The sequence below is a fragment of the Pimephales promelas genome, chromosome 1 (genome assembly GCF_988280905.1).
Source record: "Pimephales promelas chromosome 1, fPimPro1.hap1.1, whole genome shotgun sequence".
NCBI classification, from domain to species: Eukaryota; Metazoa; Chordata; class Actinopteri; order Cypriniformes; family Leuciscidae; genus Pimephales; species Pimephales promelas.
This window is the reverse complement of record NC_142769.1, coordinates 22,928,145-22,946,690: the sequence shown is the minus strand read 5'-3', so window position 1 is coordinate 22,946,690 and position 18,546 is coordinate 22,928,145. Positions and strand designations below refer to the sequence as shown.

Below are 18,546 nucleotides of genomic sequence, written 5' to 3'. Positions count from 1 at the left end.
TGTCTGATCACATACACAAGTGTTGTTGCATGACATTCCTTAAAGGCCCACTGAAGTGCCTTGGAACACACATGTTTGTATGATGCGTTGACGTAATATTGGGGCATATTGAATGGTTCCTCTCCCTTTTCAAATAGCCAGTAGTTTACCTCACAGACTGCAAGCCGTACCTGACAGCACCATGGAAGCGAATTAGAGTGCTGATGAATCATTGGATTCAATAGTAGAGGTGTGAATAAATTCTAGCCATTTCATTCTTAGGCAACATACAGTTGGAAAACGGAATAAAACTCGAGCGTTTGAGCAACCAAACTCACATCTCCAAACCATACTGCTCCATGACATGTCAATGGTCTCTTTGGCCAGGTGGTATTTACACTCTATTCACTGTATAGCATAGGTGGCAGGAGGCTTTAAATTTTCGAGAGCATTTGTTTGGGCAGAAGATGTGATGAGAAGCTGAAGTCCGCGGTGATGTCATAAAAATCTGTGATCCATTTTAGCTGAAGTGAGAGACTGTAAGTTTTGAATGCTTACATCTCCTAAATGTGAATTTTGTCACTGTTTTGTAACAGGAGACTGAGTTCTGCCAGTGTGTTGGCTTGATTTGGGGGAAATCTCACAGACCTTAGTTGGGACAGTGAGTTTGCTGGATTATTCATTAAATATAATGAATAATTTGTGTTTGTGTGATTGGTCCAGACGCTACAACACTTTCACATTTTTACTGCATATGCACTTTGCAATTCTAATTTGTTCACAGCATTGTGCAAAAGAAAAAATACACCCTTATTTATAACAAACAAACACTCCCTTTGTTAGCATTGTGCACAACTGTAAACAATATTGCAAGTACATTGGAACTGAACACACAACATACATAGTACTGTAAATCATTCATGCACATCCTTTCTCATCAGTAATTATTAAATTTAGGATAAAAAAGGTAAATAAAAAGAATATATATATATATATATATATATATATAAATTGTGAAATTTGCTTGACAGATTTTGACAACATAGACGACTAAGCAAATGAATATGTTATAAAACAGCAAAGAGTTGTATTAAAGCAATTGATGCATGTTCAAAAGCATTTGCAATTTGTTGGAAGGAATGAGAAACTGCTACTATGACATGGAAGCACATGGTTAGCAATATTCAATTTGAAATGTAATATGCAAAATGACAATGCAATATGTAAAATGGCATTGCATTCTGTATTTAAATTTACATTTTAAATTACCATTAAGCAATGTTTGGTGAAAAATGAAAATGAAATTACATAATTTACATTTGCCATTTCATACACTAGTTTTAATATGCATATTGAAACACTTTATAAGTAGCAAAATTAAAATGAAAATGCATTACAGAAATGATTAGATATGTGCAACATGTTATCATTCAAATGCTATTTTTCTTAATTGCATTTCCACTCACAGTCAAGACACTTGTGGTTGCATTTTCGTGAAATGTCCCGCAATGAATGTACAAAACTCAATGTGCACATTGAAAATGCATTTTTTCAACACCTCAAAACACGTAACATAGCCATAACACGTTGGCCCTCATTTATCAAAAGTGCGTACATGCTGGGGATAATCCTGAAACGTCAGGGTAAAGCGCACAGTCTCGCAACTGAATGAATACATAAGCTTACAAATCAAATGCTTTGGTAAAGTCAAACAAATTAAACATTGAACTCCATGTTACACAAAAATAAACACTGAAGTTTGGTACTATGTTGTTTTTTTGTTTGTTTATTTTTTTTTTACACTGGGTCATAATATCATATATTTTAGTTTCCCAGTGCGTTTTGTGGTGTTAGGAATTTTTCTGCACATTTCCTCACTAACTCAAAACGTGCGTACACCACCTCCTGAGCTGGTGGGTAGGATTTGAGCGTGCCGTACGCCAACGTCCATATTGATAAATCTCAAAGTCACTGTGGTTTTGGGTGTACGCCAGGTGTACGCTGGAAATTTGGTGTACGCACTTTTGATAAATGAGGGCCATTGAGTTTTGCTACAGTACATTCATTGCGGGACATTTCATGAAAATGCAATCGTGTCAAGTGTCTTGACTGTGAGTGTAAATGCAATTAAGAAAAATAGCATTTGAATGGTCATTTTGCCACAGTTTTTGCTTGAACATGTTACACATATCTAATCATTTCTGTAATGCATTTTCATTTTATTTATTTTTTTATTATTTTTGCATATTGCATTGTCATTTTGCATATTACATTTCAAATTGAATATTGCTACGCATGTGCTTCCATACTATGATGTGCACAAATGACTAAATGTTGTGGAGGTTGGACTAACTGTTGTGCAAATGTAAATAGTGATGTCAGAAATGCACCAAAGCAACTGAGAAAAACTGTAACTTAACTGTAATGTCTCCTCAGGATGAACACTCTGAGGGTTATTCATTTATTTATTTATTTTTCATTTGTCTCTGCTTTGATTATTTAGCAGAAGGTATGAACATGCAAATTCATCACACATATCTCTGGTTTCACAGAATAGGCTTGGGCCAGTCCCAGACTAAAATGCATGTTTGAGCTGTTTTAACTGAGAGCAAATTGCACTGGCAAATATTATACTTAATATATGTCAGTGCCATTGCTTCGTCTCAAGATGCACACCAATAATGTTTTTTTTTTTATGGAACATTTATAAAAGCTACTTAAATGCCCCAATGGACCTAAGGCCTAGACTGGTTTAGTTTCCTCCATTCCTTATCCATTCATTAAATCCAAGTGTATGAACCTTGTATACTTTATGCTCATAATGATTAAAGACAACCCATGCTCAAATTCACTGTTAAATGAACAGGAATCAGGGGCAGTTTCTGCAACAGTAAGTGTGCTGCCCAATAGACAATAGACTGCCCAATAGACAGTGTGATTGGGAATAACAAGGGGACACATTAAATAGTAGTTTGACAGAGTGAAGTGTCAAGTCGTCCGTTTTAATCGCCCTTGTCTGTCTTCTACAGCCACTGCTGATTGGTGCAGAAGTCGAGCTTCAGTGTAAATAGTGTGTGCCGCTGAATTATTCATCAGCAGTGTCAGTCTAAAAGCAAGTGTGTACATGTTCCAGAATATTTTAGTGCCAATAAAAATGAGCATGTTATTGGCACTCCAGAGGGAAAGGCAGAGAAGTGCCTCTTCTTTTCAGCGATCTTTGACAATGGCCTGGCAATGGTTCAAACTGACACAAGAGTGTCTTGGATATCCTCTGCTTTTCTAGTTGAGGATGTCAGGATCTAAACTTTTTTTGACGCCTGTTCAACTTGAGTTAGACAACTTTCTGTCTACCTCACTGTTTGCTTTCATTTTGCACTTCGATTGGGGCTTGTTAGTCTGGTGACAGCAGAGTAGGCCAATGCGTCATATAGACTAATGGGGTGGATTTTAGAGAGCAAAAAGGGCAAATGTCTGACAGGGTTGTCTGGAATTCCCATAGTCGATGGCCAAAATAGCGCACTAATGAACTAGAGGGAAAAGTTTACAGAGCCATCAAGAAGCGAGACATGCCTGTCAGTTGTGGATGACTGAAGATGCTTTAAGAAATGTCTTAACACATGCCCAAACCATCTCCAAATAATGTATTTCCCCACAACATCCCCCCCCCCCTCTCTCTCTCTCTCTCTCTCTCTCTCTCTCTCTCTCTCTCTCTCTCTCTCTCTCTCTCGAGGCTTGGAGGTCTTTTTAAGTTGCTTGATTCTTGGTTTCAGGGTTTTGGTGAGGAGTTTTCCCATAAAGTTTTTTTATCAGTGGACTCGAATACAAAGTGCTTGATAGAGGTAAATTGGTACAGCAAAGCTTGCAATGTGGAAAACAAGGAAAAACAAGGAGTTGGAGTTGGTTTAATATATATATGAAGAGTTCAGATGCAAAAGCCTCTAAATGCCATTTGAAATTTTCTTCTTTAATGATGATTTTTATCAAACTTGTATATTTAAGTTCAGTAATTTCACTTAAATAACAATTAATAGGTAATTATCATTGCCATTTAAGTGAAATCGCTGAACTTATATATACAAGCTTCATAAAAATGATCATTCTAGAATAAAATTTCAAATGGCACTTAGAGGCTTTTGCATCTGAACTCTTCATATATATATATATATATATATATATATATATATATATACTGTATATATATATACTGTATATATATATATATATATATATATATATATATATATATATATATATATATATATACTGTATATATATATATATATACTCTGTGTCTACTCTTATGTATAAGTATAGTATTTTCATGTATCACTTACATAGTAGAATGGAGTATATCTATTTTGCCCTCCATTGCGGAAGGAAAGAAAGGGCAGAGTAACTCAGAGTCTCAGATATTGTAACTGGCATTTATGGCAATATGTCAGTTCTACAGGGCCAATAGAGGTCAACCTCTCTTGACATTTTAGAAGTATCTGTCACAAGTGTGCTGGGAAATGTAAAAAGCAGTTTCAGTTCACTATATATATATATATATATATATATATATATATATATATATATATATATATATATATATATATATATATATAATAAGATCCATCAACTGGATTTAATTTTTACATTTAATGCTAGTACATTTACATTACCGCTATATATATATATATATATATATATATATATATATATATATACAAACACACACACACACAAGCACACACAAATTGCAACTATAAAAGTGCTAATGTGAAAGTACAAGTAATTAAATGTTTTTATTTATATATTCTTTTTTTATATACAGTGCAGTCAAAAGACTTCATCTGAAATGTTTTAATATTTATGTGTTTTTTATACTGTCTAATTCAGTGGATCATATACTGACATTGTCTATTTTTCTGTATTCAGTTCAGGCAACTGTTGTTTTGCAAGGCTGTTCTGATGAATTGATTGTCCTGTCTGTTGTCCTGTCTGTTTGTTAACCTCTAATCTGTGCATAAATGATTACTTCCCAAAATGAACAAACAGGAAATAAACTTCACTGAAGAGAGAATTTGCATTTTAAAATACTTAGCAATGTCCCTTCTAATGTTTGTTTTTAATTCAAATGTTTGTGCCAACGCTCACTTTCATGTTACATCGACATGACATGCCGTTGATGTGTAAATCTGTATCCGTTTAATTAGTCACTTTGCTACAGGATCTGTTTGTTGAAGTTAAACTTATCAGTTGGCTTAGAACAACTGAGATGCTGTGTCATGCTTTGCATAAGACGATTTCTGAAGCAGGCTATACTATTGACAGGCTATAAATTTATTGAAAGGCTATAAAAGGGCCCTTAGAGAAAAATTCTAATTTTATTAGCTTCAGATTGTCTGAAGAAAGAAGTCCAGTTAACAACATCCAATAGGAAAGACTACCCATATGCAAATGTAATATACATAAATTTAAATATCAATATATCAAATATATACTCATATTAAGTAAAAAACATACATCTACATAGACATGCACTGCTAAATGAAACCTATTAGAAATTGGAACAGTTCCATATATTAACATTTAGCCCACACAAATACTGTATATGTTTATGTATGTGTATGTATATTTAACATATATATCTCATATATGAAATATCCATATATGCTCATATAGGCTACATATGAAACCTTTTAGAAATTGAACCATTCCATATATTGACATATAAATGTATCCCATACAATATATGTTTATTTATGTACAGTAAAATACATATTGACATATGTCTCGTATATAATTAATACACATATGTCTTTGCATGTGTACTATACAAATTACACATCATGCATAGCACATTGTTTACATGTGGCTTATAAGTCGTTGATATATGTTTCAGGGTCTTAGTATTGATTTTTCATATTAAAAAAAAATAAATGTATGTAAAATATGTTTTTGGAAAATATATGGAATACATACATATCGTAATTTAGGAAATAAATGGTGTGCACATTTTGATATATTTGATAAATTGTAATATTTTGAATATATATTACTTATTGTCAGGTAACTAGGGATGAAGAAGGACTCAAGAATACCTGGCAAATAAATAGGGAAGGAAATGAGGAGGGTAACAAGGGAGAGTAAGTGGGGCAAATTAACCAAATCTGGTAACAAGGATTGGGTTCAGACAATGGACAGTGGAGAACATGGGACCTAGAAACACACAAAACAAAGCCATGTGTCCGCACAAAACATGACATCAGAACACTCAACCAATGAGAGTTATATTAAAAAATGTCCTGGCTCTTCCAAGCTGAATGGGTATATTTTTTTTAGAAGTCCATCAAAGTGCATCCATCCATGATAAAGAGAGTTCTCATCACGGCTCTGGTGGGTTAATAAAGTCAGTCCTGTGCCAAATCGATACATCCGGCCGCCTGCTTGAAGCTAGTTACTTTAGTTGATAAAGTTTTAAATTATATTTTTCTTATACGAATGCATTGCTTCACTTCAGAAGGCCTTTATTAACCCCGTAGCCACTTTACATTTCTCTGATTATATTTGTCTGAAAGAAGAATGTCATATACACCTAGTATGGCTTCAGGGTGAGTAAATCAATGGGTAATTTACAATTTTTGATTGAACTACTCCTTTAATTTTGACATTGACTAGTCATGGATCATGACCTATAGATGGCACAACAGAATACGACATTTTAAAGTCCACTTTTAAGCTCTGTTTCCTGTTAAAATGGCAAATAAATGCACACTCCGAGAGCACTCCACATTCTAAAAGCCATTCTAAACTTATGGATACACATACAGACAGTGGCGCAACCCAACCCGTGTGGCACAGACACCTGGCTCCCATCCCCCATTGATAAGAGCCAGGTAGAAGCAGAGATTCTTCACTGTGAAGCGGTCACAGTAAGCACAGCCAGCCCTCTCGAGTGCTGACAGAGTGTGCTCCGCTCCTAGACAGATGACACACAGCTTGTGTGTATCGTCCAGTGTGATACATCTATGACACGGCATGACACATCCCTGGAGTCTGCTAGTCATGTTTCTTTTTCGTCTAACCACTCACACACATAGATTTCCCATGCACACACAAAAACCTGAAAAACAAAGAAGCTGATGATGCTTTAAAGTTCCACTTCAGAAGGGAGCAGTGATCATACAGTATGATTATTCTGTACACTGTGTCCTAACCAGATAAGACATGCAATGCATCTACTATGAGAAGTTTGCCCTTGTAAATTGACTGACATCTGAAACAAGCTGTCTTGCTACAGCAGTCTGTTGAGGGTGTGTTCGTGTGGGCTTTGCCTGAACTCTTTCTTTATCTCTCCCATCACTCAGTCCTATTCAATTATTGAGCAGAACACTTTCAGATGGAGCCTGGCAATTAGTCAGCCAATTAAAACTCCATTCTGTACCCCCTCAAGTCTCTATTAATGTATCCTATCTACGCCTGATCTACTGGCCAGAACTTTCTTTTGGAGTCTTCAATCCTTTATTGATTGAACTCACTAACATACTGCCATCCCTTAAAGAACAACAAACAAATACACATAAATGCATGTAATACTAACTAATGCTCAGTTGTTAATTCGGTTGATTCGGTAGTGTGTGTGTGTGGCCCTGGTATGTCTTCACAAATATATAAAACCAAGAAATGTTGACCTTATTTTGTTCCCTATTAGGAAACAAACTTATCTTTTTGAAAATCTAAAAATTCAGAAAGTTTTCTATGATTGGTAGGTTTAGGTTAGTCTAGGTTGATAGAATATACATTTTGTACAGTATAAAAAACATTTTCGTGTGTGTGTGTGTGTGTGTGTGTGTGTGTGTGTGTGTGCGAGTGTTCAAAAATGCTTATGGAAATAATATGCTTTAAAATAATTTATTTAAATGCAAAATTAATGTAATGTAACGTAACATTTATATTAAATGCAATTATTTATGTAGGGTTAAGAGGATTGTTATACTTTTATACTTTAATGTCATTCAGAGACACTTTAAAGCCTTTTTCTTGTTATGTATTTAAATATGTTTGTAATTACACAATTGTATAAAAAAGTTCTTTAGAATGCTAGTCAACTCATCAAATACTTCTTTAAAACATAACATAAGATTATTAAAATTAATAATAATTTAAAATGTACTTTAAAGTATTCCTTTTATTTGATTTTTTTAAAAAGTGTACTTGAGTGTATTAAATACAGTTGTGAAAGTCTATTTTAGTACTCTTCGTGGCCTGTTATTTGATTTATATGACAAGTACAATTAAAAAATAAACAATTTTTAAAGACTTCATGAAACAGAACTTGCATCGACTTATGATGTAGCTCCAATTGAAGTGGCTTTTTGAATGGAAACAAAATGTAGGGAATGACTTGTTTGGATCCTCGTTGTGGTTGCATTGCTTAAGAGGGTGTCAGGTTGTACAGCTCTCATGCCAGTAAAAACCTCATCAGAGAAGAGAAGAGGTCTTGTTTCAAGATGTTTACATTTTTGTTTAAATATTATTATGCACATACATTTAAAAAAATAAAGATAATTTATAACAAACACTGCAATATTCCACCAAAAATATTAATTGTCCATTTTGATTTCATTGTGACTATAAGATTTGAAGTACACTACAAGTGAACATCTAATACAATTAAGAATACAATTAAAGGGATTGTAACGGTCACCAGCTGGAGTGCCCTTGATACCCACCAGAAGGCACTCCAGATTAGTCTTGTATCACTCTCAGACTACATTTCCCATAACTCACTGCTCGGACTCATCTTCACTGATCACACTCACCTATACCTCGTTCACTGATAGCATTCACCTGTGTATCATCCTGTTTGTCTGTCTATATATACCTGGTTCATTTGTTCAATCCCTGCGAAGTCTTGTTGTACTGTGTGTCTGCATTTCTGAGCGGTTTCCGTGTTTGTTTTCTGGTTTTTGATTTTTGGGTTGTTCTTGGATTCTGATTATTGCTGCCTGCCCTGACCTCTGCCTGTTTCTTGGATTACCTTTGTTTATTCTCCATTGTCCTGTCTGCCGATTCTCGACCCTGCCTGTACGACTATTCTTAATAAAGCTGCTTTTGGATCTACTTCTCCCAGTCTCGGAGCAGTTCATAACAGAAGACTTCGCCTTGCCAAGATCCAGCAGCAATCACCATCATGAATCCAGCAGTCAAGCTTATGCGTCTCCGTCAAGGAGATTGACCCATTGAGAATTATGTTGTTGACTTTTTGGAGCTGGCTCACCTGACCTGCATAGAAGAGGTATGCCTAATGATCTTTTTTCGTGGAGGACTATCTGAACCGCTCAGTTCATTCATGCCCTTGCATGATCCTCACGGAACTTTAGAGCACTACATTGACCTGGCTCTTCTGCTGAGCGGATCATTATTCACTGTGGGCGTGGTGGAGGACCTCCATGAGCTTACCATATCCCCTCAGCCAAAGCTTCACGTCAGCCACGTCCAGCCAGAGCTTCACCACGACATGCCTGAGCTTCCTGCCGAGCCTGCGCTCACCGTCAGCCCTGCCGAGCCCGTCCAGCCAGAGCCCGTCCAGCCAGAGACGCTTCACGTCACTTCTGCCGAGCCAGTGTCTACGGACAAGATGGCCGCCTCCGAGCCAGTGTCTACGGACAAGATGGCCGCCTCCGAGCCAGTGTCTACGGACAAGATGGCCGCCTCCGAGCCAGTGTCTACGGACAAGATGGCCGCCTCCGAGCCAGTGTCTACGGACAAGATGGCCGCCTCCGAGCCAGTGTCTACGGACAAGATGGCCGCCTCCGAGCCAGTGTCTACGCACAAGATGGCCGCCTCCCGAGCCAGTGTCTACGCACAAGGTCTCGTATCTCTCACAGAGGAGCGGGAGTTTACTTAGCAATGTTAAAAAGCACATCAACCGATCACTTGTTTAGCATTTAGCATGTAAACACTATTTTCACCAATCAGAATGAATTCAGTTAAATTGAAACAAAAGGTGTGCATGTAAACAATGAATGGTGACTGCCGAAAGCAAAAGCTGAATCCCGGACATCGATGGTCGGACATGTCCGGGAAAAAGAGGATGGTAACCCCTACTATTCCGCTTTTTTCCACAGAACAAGAGCCCACTAGCTTAGCTTCCAACTATGTGTACATTCTGTGAGTGAGATCCTATGGGTGGGTTGAGAACATGCAGGCCAGCCTCTACTACTGGCTGTAGTATTTAACTTCTAGCCAAAAAATCCTCTGATGATGCAAAATGATGATTTTTGCATCATCTGAGGATTTTTTCTAGACAAAAAATACATAAATCTCTCGTCTCAGGGGGATGTGAGGGTGGAAACCATTATAATACTACTAATACAAAGCTTAATGCTAAATCCTGAAGTATCCCTTTAAAAACCTTCTTCACCACATTCTCATGCAGTCACTGATTTCATCAAAGCAACTCAGCAGAACATCTGAAGAATAATTGTGTCATAACACAACCTCTTCATCTGAACGTACTGCTATTCACATGTCTGTCTGTTTGTGACTTTTGTCTTTTCTAAAACGAAAATATCTTTCAAACAGAAATCCAAATACTGTGGTCTGAGATACAAGTGTCATCTTATATACAAGCGATACACACACAAGTGTTTTCATCCCATTGTCAACATTAAATAAAATCTTGCAGCTGACATTAGAAATCTCTTTTTTCATCATACAATTTTATTCTCTTTGAGGTTTGATGGCTACCTACGTAGGAAAGAGCCTCCAGCTGCATTTCTGAGGAAGGCGCTTCTTTGAATTTTATTTGACATTGGATGACACATCGCACAGCTTCTCTGTCCTTTGTGCTTAATTTGAGACAGTCAGAGTTGTTTTATATTATTTAGGTTATTATAACACTGGCTAGCGTAAATGGCTAAGAGATTACTTCACTGCTAATATAGTTCACTTTCAAACAATCAAGATAGACAATGGAATGACCAATTACACCATGACTGTGGTGAAGGATGGACCAATCACAGCTCATGACAAGGATGGACCAATCCCCGAAGGATGGACCAATCACAGCTCATGACAAGGAGCCCGCCTCCTCCCTGTATACATACCTGTGATCCCCGGAAATGCATTCTTGTCTTCACACTCCCTCGTGAAGACTTTCCTTCAGCACCTGGGCCGTGCTGTTTTAGTTCACAAACGTACCGTCAAGGTTGACATTGACGAACACAGTGCAGTTAAAATCTGTTGTGGATTCTCTGCTCGTTACTGAGCTTCTCTGCTTCGCTTTCATTAGCAGTGTATCCTATCCTAGCTAACGCTTTATTGCAAGCTAAGGTTACAGGATAATATCACTCACCATGTCGGTGTCCAAAGTCACCATGGAGAAAGGGAAGGATACCCCTTCGCGCTCTGGTCCGACAGGATGCGGATTTATGATCTTGCACAGGGATCCGCATCTGATTTGTATCGCATGCATGCTCAGGCCACGCTGGTCGATGCGGAGAGTTGCATGCACTGTCGTGAAATGCCAGCCAGGATCTTGGAAAGAAGGCTTCAGGTGGCTGCATCTTCTAAAGACGACCTTCTTCCTCTCTTCTTTCCCTCCTTTGGCAAAGGGGGTTCAACCCTCTACCCTGTGGGATCTTTCTTTGTGGGGGATATTATAGATTCTGAGGGCCCTGAGTTTACTTCGATTTTCGACCAGCAACTGCTTGCCGAAAGCTTATATGTTGTTTTGACTGGTCCCATCATGGGACTTTTTGTCAACAGTTTTGATGCTTCAACTTGGGCCCTGTTTGAACCTCTGGAAGAATGTTCATGTTAAAGGTCCCCTGACATGGGGTTATTTTTATTATTTGATAATGTTTCCCGGGTTGCCCTTATGAAGTTAGTTTGTTTTTTAGATAAATTTAGATATAAAAGGCATATTTCCTAGCCTGATTTTAGCCTCTGATTTGAACGCTCTGTTTGAAGGGGCTTGTCTGCTGTGGGATTCAGTGTCACCAGCCACTGCTGTGATTGGCTGACATGCTTGCATATGAAATAGCTACATTTTTACTACAGTTATTATACATTTTTACTATTACAGCTATCGAGATTAATGAATCGTGAGACGTTTTTTAAGTATTTAGATCTATTCCCATCACATAAAATGTTGCCGTGATGAGCATTGAGCAACCAGATGACAGTCTGTTGATTGCGAGAATGAAGATCTTATCATTGTAATGCAGTTTCTGCACTCTCTCTAATGGTTTCACCAATGCAAACACGATGATGTACATGCAGTAAGAACTTCGTTGTGCAGTGTAACGTATGTCCAGATAAACTCGCACTGTGTGGAAAGATTGTTCTTTGCTCGCTTTCTGTAAATAATTTGTTCTCAATTTAAATAAGACTTTTCATCATACTAAAAGAAACAATGTGCAGTTGATATTTTAGTAACTGACTTGACTTACTGATGCATAAACAGTATTGAACGATTTTGAGAGAAAGATTACTTGTCTGAACTTGAACAATTAGGCTACACATCTGAATTTGTTGCTTGGTTGCTTGATTGATTTATTTTCACGTATTCATCGAGGCCAGCTCTGTATTGGCCCAAGTCGAGAAAACAATCGTCGGTGAAATGTTTGGACCATACAAAACTTTGGGAAGTTGTGTCGGCGCATTTCCAGAGAAAATAAAATTAACCCAGTGTTTCTTCAGAGGCACTCTCTCTGAGAGTGTCCCCTGCCCTCTCTTTCTCTCACTTTAATTCTCCTCCTTTTCCCTCCTCTCTTTCTCTCTCTTTCTACAGTCTTATGTCCTCACGTCGATACTACTTTGAGGTTTTGCACAAGCAAGATGACAGAGGGTCAGACCATGTGGAGGTGGCGGTAAGTACAGAGCCAGAGTTTGGAAAATTCTGGTAATTTACTGTAGATGTTGAAGTGTCCTCAATAAAACTTAAGAGCAAGTGTCAATGAAACCAATCTTTGTGATAATGTGTAGAAATTGTATATAAAACCTTTTTTTATTGATTTTGTTTTATCCAGGACATCTTGTTACCTTTTCATATATTTTCTTACCATTATACTGTCCACCAATGCTTTTATGTGCCTTTATGCTTCTATGGTCTTATCTTATTCTCTCCTCCTCCTCTAGTTAGTGCGTTATTTAAAGCTGAATAATAGAGAAGATTATAAAAATATTTTCCAAGGCTCGCGTCACTTAATACTGCAAAACACATTCATGTTCTTGGTAATGGCCGGGTCAGAATTATTGCTGCAATGTTAACCATGTAAAAAATTAAAATAATAATAATAATAATAAATAATAATAATAATAGTGTCTATATTCACTGCAAAACATCATCTATCATGGGTAAATCATTACCCATTTAAACATTTATAATATCCTTCAGTAGAATAACAGCCTCTTTGATAGCCTGACTTTTTCCCGACTGCACCCAAAGGATGCAGAGTTTAGCCAGCACATCTCAATAATCTTATTATACAGTAGAAGACAAACAGAGAGAGATAAAGAGAGAGAGAGAGAGAGAGAGGGGGGGGGGGATGAGGGGGGGGGGGTAATATAATAATGGAATAGAAAACAAATAGATTAAAATATATTAGCATTTTGTGTTCCTTCCTGCTTGAGATGGGCAAACTTGAGTATAAATAGAACCCCAGTAAAAACATATTTGTATAAAATGAAAATATTTTTAATACATAATTTAATACATTTCCATACAAGCCCCTTTGATAAAAAATGTTGTTGTTCTCTCTCTCTCTCTCTCTCTCTCTCTCTCTCTCTCTCTCTCTCTCTCTCTCTCTCTCTCTCTCTCTCTCTCTCTCTCTCTCTCTCTCTCTCTCTCTCTCTTTCTCCCCCTTCCATTTAAATGTTGTTATTTATGTAAGTTAACATTGTTATTTAACATTCTTTCATTTGTTTATATGTATTTTCCTGAACTAAATTCAGCTTTGTGTTAAATACAATTAACAAAATAGCAGGAACGTAAGCTACCATGGGGTACGGGTTACACGGGGTACAGGGTATATATATATATATAATCATTTATTTATTTCCACCTATTTTCACATTTATTTATGTATATGTCTTTGTCTACATTTATTTGTTTCTACATTTATTTATTTCCACATTTATTTATTCCTACATTTATTTATTTCTATATTTATTTCTCTTTATGCTAATGAGGGGTGTGTGTTTTAACTTAGACATCGAGCTAAGAGTTTTGAGGCCACAGTGACACCTTGTGGTTTGACCAAACCAAACGTAAGAGGTTTGTGGACGTAACTGATCGGGATTTCTAAAATGTCTTGGCACACATGAACAGAAGCCACTGATAACAGACACTTTGACATGGAAGTGCATGAAATTATCCACTATTAATCACATTTCATGTTAATTTGCTGGATGAGGCTGTTAAGAGCACACCAGCTGAAAACGAGGAGAGAAACCAGCTAACATTTCACTGAATACGCAAGAATATTGATCAATGCATTTGAAATGCGACTGCAAATTCAGTTCACATTTCCTAATTTTACATGCGCAATGTGACAATTTAATCACACCTCTTAGGCTAAATCATCAATTGGAATTATTCGGGATTAAATCAAACAAAAAGAGCTTTGTAATGTACTGTATCTTCCAAAAACAATGTCGACAGTAACACAGTCTCATCCCAAGACGTCATACAACTGACGCTTTTGACCATACGTTAACATTCTCTGTTTTAGGGTACCCTTTAACGTCAGTTAGATGACGATCCTGGTGCGTCATCCAACTGACGCTTTACCTTTAACGTCAAGTTAGGTGACGGGGTAGGTTTAGGTCTGGGGTTGGGTTAGGATTAGATAACGTCATCTAACCGACGTTTAAGGGTACCGCTAAAACGGCGGATGTTGACGTATGGTCAAAAGCGTCAGTTGTATGACGTCTTGTGATGAGACTGCGCTGTTGACAGCAATAAGAGCAATATTTTCATAAAGAGGTGATATTTCTGCTATAAATTGTTTTCCAGGGGCATTTTTTTTAAACTTCATTAAATAGATGCATCATCATCTCTATGACCAGGGGCGGAGTGGGAACAAAAAAATCTACTGGGAAATTTCGTAGACCACCAGCCCTCGTCGCCGGCACGATTTTAATAGCCGATAGCATTTACGTTTTACTGATTTAAAAGGAACTTTGTTGTACTATGCTGGAGTACAGTTCATAAATGGTCGTTCTTTCCCATAGGAATTTCTAAAACTACGTTGGGTGGACTCTGTGCCTCTAGGGGGGTTGGGGAATGCTCCCCCGCAAGAAAATTTTTGACATTTTAAGGTTAAATGCATCAATCTCGTGCTCTCTGAGAGATCAAAATTAAGAGCTTCAACCCATGAACTGCTCGTTGAACAAAGAAAAAGCATTAATTTGTACCAGGACAATAAAGAGGGCTCAAACATCTTTTTAGTTATGAGAGTCTCAGTCTGCATTACATTATCAATGGTGTTTTAGGATGCCAAACAATTATGATAATAATGTAATAATGATTTATAATTATTCCTATGACGTACTGTAAAATCCATTTAGCCTATAAATGTACTATGTAAATGAAAATTAGTATTTCAAAAGTATATTTTAACCTACATTACACTATAATATAGGACAATTAAAATACTTTTGTCCTAATTTCTTCACTTGCAAGAAATAAACCCTTGAGCTTTTATTTAGAAGAAAACACCAGATGACCATGATGATCGCGTGAGCAAAGTAATCACGCAGCACAAACAGGATGCTATTCTAATGTCAGTTATTATACTGTATATCATGGTTTCAATTTTAGTTTGTTGGCAAAATATAACACTAGAGACCTTAATGTTCGGTTTTACATTTTACATCTTTACATATGTGTTAGGAAAAGGGAGAAGAGAGAGTTCGGCAAAAGGCGGATTCGAACTTGCGTTCAGCGCATCAAAAGCTGCTTTCAAGCACTTCACGCCCTACGACTTACGCTACTGAAGCTGTTTCAAAACGGGCGTCTTTTTGCTGTAAAGACAGGCACTTGGTGCAAATATATGCTCTGTTATAGAAAATGTAAAAAATAAAAAAAAAATGTTTTCTTCCCTTAGCTTGGGCCCCAAGTGCACATGGCGAACTTCCAATAAATACATTTGATCAGACCGGCCCTCGCGGCCTCGAAACACTACCGGCCCACCGGGAAAACTCCCAACTCTCCCGATTGCCACTCCGCTACTGTCTATGACATTAGAACCCGCCAAATGGCGGTGGATTTCACTCGTGGCGGGTAAAACAGTCACACCCACTTGCCACTTTGGCGTGTTGAAAAATTGTAGTCTTGTCAAAGACATCTGACATAACAAACGAATTCCAATTTATCACTACGACACTACAACTCCCATGAGTAGCCTACTACAGTACCTGCACATTGTCTAGTGTTTGCTCATTGGTCCATTCGTGAATCCTCTTGAACGACAACACTGTAAACTCGCGGACTGGCCGTCGGACTGGTTCTGTTAGTTTGTGAGTGTGCGTGGCTGATATAAATAAGAAATAATTTTCATGATTAAGGTTCACGGTGTATCTACTTGCAGGGCTACCCTTGTTACTGTACAACATATCACAACTATCTTTCCAGAGTTAATTGTATGTTTTAATTAAATTAATCATGCCATGAAAGAAAGCATGAGATGCGTTTGTGGGAATAATCTGGAAAATAAAGACCTGTGGGGCTATACTGGTTTCAGGTGGACATATCTCCAGTTACTGCTTCATGATGATAATTATTAAAGTCAGAGCTCTGAGGAAATGCTAATGCAAAACAAACTTTGTTGCTTTATTATATAATATTTTGATACATTATTAATAAGAATGTAGAACTTCACCTAATATCAGTCAAACAAAAGAACAAACTAGACAACTGAGTAATACAGGACAGTGAATTACATTCAGTTGGTTTGACACAGCACAGAGTACTGATAGTAGAGCTGTTAATTGGAAAGAAAGGATTGTGTGTTGTCAGCTGAATTGCTACACCTTTGTTTTAGATTTGTTTTAATCTTTAACTCACTTATCTACTCACAACGCTAATGTGACCATAAAAAAGCTGTCACTCCTGCACAACTTTGTATCACTTATAAAGATTTTTTTTTTTTTCACCCAAATCCGCACTGCACAACTTTCAGTGCCTGGAGGCAAAGGCGGCCCAAGATGACGCATCTGTGTTTCACATCTTATTTAATGTTCACTGCAGAGTGCTGGAGAATAGGATGTTCAAAGACATGAGAGGAGCCCAATGAATAAATTCATTGAACTTGGAGGTATTCTCAGCAAGAGAGTCAACAGGGACCAGACACCAAAAAGCAAAAACAGCTAATTATCTGTGGCAAACACAGAAATTCATTTATTAACAAAAGTGCAGTGGGCAAGACTGTCGAGTTGACTGGAGATGCTTCAGATGTTCAGTGTTTTTAGGCTCACTGCAACTTTTTAAGAGTCCCTCAGTTTCAGCTATTAAATCATAAAAGGTTGGATAACCTCTGTGATGTGCTTAAACTTTCCATGGTTGCTTTAGAGTTATTCTGAGGCTGATTAGCATTTTAACAGAATCCACAGGCTTTGTAAGGACAAAGAGATCTAATAAAGCTGTCTGAGGCAGTCTCACCAGAAACTATCCAATATATGACATTTGCAGGAGGAGCTATTATGGATGGTGCTGCCAGTGAACGGGCTCAATTGTATTCATCGTCAATACAATGGAGAAATAAATCTGTAGATGATGCAATATGTGTAACATTATGCAAGCTACATGTTGTTTTCTAGGGATTTCAATGCTTTGAGATTGCCCTTGACTGAATACAGTTATTTGTGTACTGTATTTATTAACCTAGTTAACAATTGTTCATTTTTAGTTAGCTCGGGTCCATTTAATAATATTTACAGCTAAAGCCTATGATTTTAGTAATGTCTTCGTACATGTTGAAATGAAAAAAAAAATGCTTTAGAAGTGTTTTTCATTGTCAGTTCAGGTTAACTAATGTAGTTAACTATTTTTGACAAATGGTTTTAGTTATATTGACAGTGATAAAGGATGTGTTGGCTGCCTATCTAGTCCTGGATCAGTGTGTAATACCAACCCGATCTCACGACCAAGTCGTACGAATTCGACGAATGATTAAAAAGTGGCTAACTCGTAACAATTCATACGACCTCACTCGTACGAATTAATACGATTTTGCTAAATCGTACATATTTTACGAATTGGCTGATTCGTATGAATTCATACGAATGACCTACCCCTTACCCCGCCCCTAAACTTAACCATCACGTGGGTTTAGACAAATCGTACGAATTAGTACGAGTGAGGTCGTACGAATTAGTACGAATTAGACACTTTTTAATCATGCGTCGAATTCGTACGAATTGGTCGTGAGATAGTGTTGGTAATACTGCTTACAGTAGGTGTGTATTTGTTGGTGTGGGAACGTGCATGATTGTTTGCATGGATTTATTTGTGTGTGTGTGTGTGTGTGTGTGTGTGTTATGTCACTGGGGGCAAACAGGCATCTGTGACTT

General features: G+C 37.3%; 1 protein-coding gene across 7 annotated transcripts in view; it reads left to right on the top strand.

Annotated features, from left to right (window-relative positions):
- b4galnt4b (beta-1,4-N-acetyl-galactosaminyltransferase 4b) overlaps positions 1–18,546 on the top strand; it is a 99,668-nt gene that overhangs the window by 64,191 nt on the left and 16,931 nt on the right. For 6 of the 7 annotated variants that reach the window (XR_016155443.1, XR_016155449.1, XM_039658225.2 and 3 more), the window contains one exon: positions 12,764–12,842. The exons of the other annotated variant lie outside the window; for it this stretch is intronic. Coding sequence is in view for 4 of the 6 variants with exons in the window: in XM_039658225.2 (XP_039514159.2) it covers positions 12,764–12,842 (79 nt within the window). In the remaining 2 variants the exon portion in view is untranslated. The remainder of the gene's footprint in view (positions 1–12,763; positions 12,843–18,546) is intronic. 7 annotated transcript variants of the gene reach the window in all.